Source organism: Elephantulus edwardii, unplaced genomic scaffold, assembly GCF_000299155.1.
Source record: "Elephantulus edwardii isolate Elephantulus edwardi_28Jun2011 unplaced genomic scaffold, EleEdw1.0 scaffold00042, whole genome shotgun sequence".
Classification (NCBI taxonomy): domain Eukaryota; kingdom Metazoa; phylum Chordata; class Mammalia; order Macroscelidea; family Macroscelididae; genus Elephantulus; species Elephantulus edwardii.
The window spans coordinates 16161880-16167671 of NW_006399792.1; the positions used below are offsets into that span (position 1 = coordinate 16161880).

General features: G+C 44.1%; 1 protein-coding gene across 1 annotated transcript in view; it reads left to right on the forward strand.

The window, feature by feature from the left end:
* The first annotated feature begins 2393 nt into the window (after window positions 1-2393).
* The window catches only part of PAQR3 (progestin and adipoQ receptor family member III), a 27537-nt gene continuing 24138 nt past the window's right edge, over window positions 2394-5792 (forward strand). The window contains exon 1 of the mRNA XM_006885291.1: window positions 2394-2706. Coding sequence (XP_006885353.1) covers window positions 2522-2706 — 185 coding nt within the window. The 5' untranslated portion in view covers window positions 2394-2521. The remainder of the gene's footprint in view (window positions 2707-5792) is intronic.

Sequence of the window (5792 nt, forward strand, 5' to 3'; positions counted from 1 at the left end):
TCCTTTACCCCCTCCTACCTCTACCAAATTTTGCGACCTTGTGATTTCCCCTTACCATCCTCATCCCTCTGCTCTTACCCCTTCCCCTCTTGGATTCTCATAAATGTTTTGCCAGTTATCTATTTTTACAATAATGGTTCTATGCCATATTTGTCTTTATGAGACTGAGTTAGTTTACTTATCATAATGCTCTCCAGTCTCTCCCAAGTTAAATCATATTTTTCAAACTCATTGTTACTGTGTGCTGCATAGTATTTTTGTGAATGTACCACAATCTCAATCCATTCAATTTTGATTGGACATTTGGGCTATTCCATGTTCTTGCAATAGTGAATAACACTGCTATGAAGACTGATGTATAACTCTCCATTTGTTTCTTAGTTCTAACTTTCTTGGGGTATATACCTTGCAGTGGAATAGCTGGGTCATATGGAGTTTCTATGCTTTTTGAGGAAATGCTTAACTGCTTTCCAAAGTGCTTATATCATTTCACAATCCCTCAGCAATATAGGAGAGCTCCTATCTCTCACATTCTCTCCTAAATTTATTGCTTACTGTCTTGTTAAACTTTTACAATGCTCCTGGGGTAAAATGGTATCTCATTGTGGTTTTGATATGTATGTCTCTTATTGCCAGTGATTTTTACCATTTCTTCATGGGTCTGCTGGCCATCTGAATGTCTTCTCTGTGAAAAGTCTTCCATTGTTTGTTTATTTGTTTGTTTTGGTTATCAGTCTTTTTCTTGTGGAGGATTCTGTAAACTTTTGATATGAGAACCTTGTCTGAGATGGTAATGCCAAATTTTTTTACCCAGACATTAGAGTTCCTTTTCACCCAACTGGGGAAAGTTTTTGATGCACATAGGTATTTAATCTTTAGAAGGTAGCCATGGTGGTTTTAACTGCTTCATATGAATGCTAGAAGAATTGATACCTTTTAATTATGATATTGGCAAAAAATACTGACTCTATTATGGACAAGCAGAGGATGAAACAAATCTATTTTAGAGGAGTACAGACTGAAGCAAGGATGACTTGACCTCCTCTTGTGTTCTTTGGACAATCATGAATTGTTGTTACCTGCCACCGAGTCTCCTGCAACTCATAAGCGACACTATGTACAGCCGCTCCTGAAGTCTGGATATCATGCTTGGTAAAGAGCTACTGAAAAAGAGGACTCTCAACAAGATGAACTGACCTGACAGGTTGTTTGTTGTTGTTATGTGCCATCAAGTAGTTTGCGACTCATAGCGACCCTGTGTATAAGAGTTCTAAACGCCGTTCTAGCCTGTGCCGACCTAGCCATACCAAACGCACTTATTCCTACCACTCCAGTCACAGAATCGCTCTATCTCATCGAAGGTCTACCTCTCCTTCACGGCCCCTCCACTCTGTCAAATATGATGTCCCTCTACAAGGACCAGTCCCTCCTTGCAACATGTCCAAAGTATGTCAGACGAAGCTTCAGAATCCTTGACTCCAAGGAGCATTTCAGCTTCACCTTCTCCAGGACAAACCTGTTTGTTCTCCTAGCAGTCCATGGTATATTCAATACTCTTCTCCAGCACCACAGCTCAAAGGCATCAATACTCTATCATCCCTATTCACTGTCCAACTCTCTGATGCATAGCATGTAATTGCGAAGACTATAGCCTGGATCAGGTGCACCTTAGTCTCCAGCTTGACTTCGTTGCTCTTCAGTACTCTTTAGAGGTCCCTCACAGCTGACTTTCCCAATGCAATTAATCTCTTGATTTCCTGGTTGCGGTTACTAAGAGTGCTGATTGTGGAGCCAAGCAAACTAAAACTGTTAACTACCTTAATCTCTTACTACCTTAATCCATACTGATGCTGTCAATTGGCCCAGTGGTGAGAATCTTTGTTTTCTTGATGTTGAGCTTCAATCCATATAGGAGGCTGGAAACATAGTGGCTGCAATAAAAGGCTCAAATACAGCCGTTTGTGGGGCTGGTGCAGGACCAGGTAGTGGGTCATTCCATTGTACAGAGAGGAATAGGAAGGAATTTGATAGCATCTCACATAAGGAATCTACAATATGAATGTCAAGACTTCTGTTTTTTCCTGTTGGCATTATAAGGATTTGCATCACAATTCAGGGCCAGCAGCAAAATTAAGAAGTTTCCCTCCAAGGAACTGCTCACTTTCCGCCCTCTTCACCCGGGAGGCGTGAACCAGTGCGGCGCTGGAGCCACCCGGCGCCTCCTCAGACACCGGGCGATCACTGGCACCAGTGCGCAGTTTTGGGTGAGCAAGGCAGGGCTCGGGGCGGGGCCCGCCGCGGTGTGCTGACGTCAGAAAAGGGTGCGACGCCGCCGGGCCGCCGCTGTGCTGACGCCGAGACCGGTCCTTCCGCGGAGCCCGGCCTGCACGTCTGCGGGGCTGTCGGACCTCGGGCCGCGCGCGCGGGCTCCGGGGCGGGGGCTCGGGCGGCGAAGCCCCCTCCCCGGGGAGGCGGGGCCTGAGCGAGCTCCCCCAGTGGGGAGCGGCGGGCGCCGGGAACGATGCATCAGAAGCTGCTCAAGAGCGCGCATTACATCGAGCTGGGCAGCTACCAGTACTGGCCCGTGCTGGTGCCGCGCGGTATCCGCCTCTACACCTACGAGCAGATCCCCGTGTCCCTCAAGGACAATCCGTACATCACCGACGGCTACCGGGCCTACCTGCCCTCCAGGCTGTGTATCAAAAGGTACAGTCTGGCCGCCTCCACCAGGCTCGCAGGGGGGCGCGCCGGCGGCCCCTCCTTCTCACCTACACCCTTTTTGTCTGGTCTCCCTTCTTCGCCTGCTTTTCATGGTGCCTGTCACACCCTGGCAGGCCCATCCTTGCCATTCCTTTCCACCTCTCCTTTCTCATTATCCATGCTGAGGATTTGACCCGCATAGTGATTTAACATCATAGCAGCGATGATCACCAACTCAATGATAGGAACAGTTATTACCAATTTAGTGGCATTTTGCTGTTTATGAAGCGCATGAACATTCTCGCATTTCGTGCTTATTGGGATCACTCATTCATTGCTGTCGAGTTGTAACTCAACTCCTAGCTGATTCCCCGCTCCTCCGCCACCTCCCCCAAGCTGGGCTTCAGAGGTTGTAAACTGTGTGGGAGGAGATATGCCCATCTTCTGCACAGAAGCTGGTAGATTCGAACCGCTGCCCTTGGGTTGGCAGCGGAGCTCCTTACCCGCTAGGCCACACCGCTGACGGTTGTCTAGCCATACCTCCCATCTGTGCATACCTAAGTTTGCTTTCTGTTTAAAGTAGGCATGTGGGAGTTCAGATACTTTGGGCCAGATGAAGGCCTGCAAAATTGGAAACCAGTCGTTAACTTTTACATGTGTATGGACGTGTGTGTTTAGAAACCCCTGATTTTTTAGTACAGAAGATACCTGAATCCCTTTTAGATACCAGGACCTAACAAACCTCCAGAGAATAGCAAATATGGTCTTTCTTATGAAACTACCAAGATTTAGTCTGCATGACTGACAGTAGAGAGATAATTACACTATTATCACCATTGTGAGAAATGCTTCTTAGTTAAATCTTTGTGGTAAACAGAATCCATAATAGGCTCTTGACTTGGAACACAGCACCACAGAGCCATTCTGTGGTAGATCTCTCATGCCCATTCAAACTCTTAAAACAGAATTCATGGACAGCTTTGGTTTAGAAAAAAATTGAAAAACTGGTGTTCTAGTTCTTTGACAACTTACAGAATGTACTTCTATACAGCATCTTATCTACAGTTAAGATACTGATTAATCCCAGGTTGCTGAAGTGGCATATCCCCAGTGCTGGAAGGAGAGTTTGTATTGCTCAAGCAGCCACCTGTCTGGTTCTTGATCACTTTTTGAGCATGGCCTTTCTTCAGTACCTTTCACCTTACGCTGTGTTTCGGTGACTCATGGTTATAAAGCAACGTCACTGCTTGTCCCTGCTTGTATAGATGACCCCAGGACTTCGGATGCCTCTTGGGCGTTGGTGATTACACAGATGTATCAGTGCCAAGCCCTATTGTGGGCCAAGAGACTCATAAAGGTACATCAGGAAGGGAATTCCTTTAAATATTTTTAAGTCTATGTCCAGTGGGCTTTCTGCAGTCTGTTAGAGCCTACATCTCATGGAGTAGGAAATAAAATCTAGTGCTTTAGAGTTTAGACTGTTGAGTCAAAAAGGACTTGCATATCACATCTGCTGCCTATGAGCCGTGAAAACTTGAAAGTTAACTTCTCTAAGCTTACTTCCCTGATTGTAAAATGAGAGCAATCATGGTCTTTGCTTAGAGTAGTAAGATTTAAGTGAGATTGTTTATGCAAAGTGCTGCATATGGCATGGTGCCTAATAAGAATGTAATAAATGGTGGCTATCACCACATTTATTTTAAAGCTAAATGGGTTGCTGTGATGCTGAACTCTGTGCCCTTGGTGTGTCAAATACCATAATGGATACATATTGTGGACAATGTTTGGTGGAACTCCCAGATTGATTAAGGTTTGGAAGCAGGAGTGGCATCCACTTCCTAAACCACATGTCTCTGGAAACTCTATGAACACAGAGAAGCAATGATACTTATGGAACAGGGTTCAGGTCTTTTGTTCATAGGATGGCATTTAATAACAGCAATAAACATGAAAACAAGAAAGACAATGATTTTGAAGCTGAACAATATGCAACCTAATGTCTCATAGAATGAGAGGTGGTCCTGTCTTGGGGTTATTCTTCCAAGTACTCTTTTCCTGTCACCTTGATCATTTCTAGGTCCAGCTTTTGTCCTTTCTACTTTTAGCTAGCAGGAGTGGCCAGAACAGACTGATCTGAAATGAGTAGAAAAAAATATAAATAAGCTGTTGCTGCTCTTGTTAGTTGGAAGGAATAGGAGACAATGTTGCCTCTGAGTTCAATTAATCCAGTAATGTGAGACTGCAGAAATGAACAGTTCTCGTCCATAGTCAAAGCATAGTGCTGACTGGTCATAATGGTCCTGAAATGAGATATTTTCTAGTACGGTCACACTATCTTCCTTCATCTCATGATAAGTACTCTTTGTATGCTTGATGTTTAAAAGAAAGCCTGGAATTTCATGATACAAGATTCACTTAATTCTTCCCAGTGAACTTTTTTTGATATTTTGAGATCCTTTATGACTAGTGACAATGAGAGCTAAAAATCCAAAGGGTGGTGTTATACTTTCATACTAAGAGAGACTCCTGAGTCAGTAAAGCAGAAAGGCCATAGTTTAAACAACATCCTTTTGTAAGAGAACTTTCATTTTTATCCATGACAGTGTCTTCTGATAATTGGGTGACTTCTGTATATAGCTAGAGGAACATTTCACAAAAATAAGGATTTTTGGAGCTAGGCAGGAATTACAACAGCATATAATTAAATTCCTTATTTTATAGATGAAGAAATTGAAACCTGGAGTTGCACACTTTTTAAATTGACAACCGTGCTTAGAAACACATTTGCCGTCATTTGGGGCAACATGTTAATGACTTGCTCAAGATCACAGAGCTCACTCATGACTGAATTGGGGTAGAGGAAAATGAGCCTCTGCCCCCCGCCCTGTGGTAGTACACTCTGCACCAGCCTCATGCTGCCAGGACCATTTAAACTTAAGTCAAGGCATTTTGGAAGAGGGCAGATTATACTGATATTAACTTATGATTGTTCCTACGAAGGATAGAGTCTTGTCATCTGAAAATGAGTTTTGTTTGACAATCACAGCCAAGTAGTTCCAGTGTGCACATCTTAAAGAATCCTTGCAGTAGAT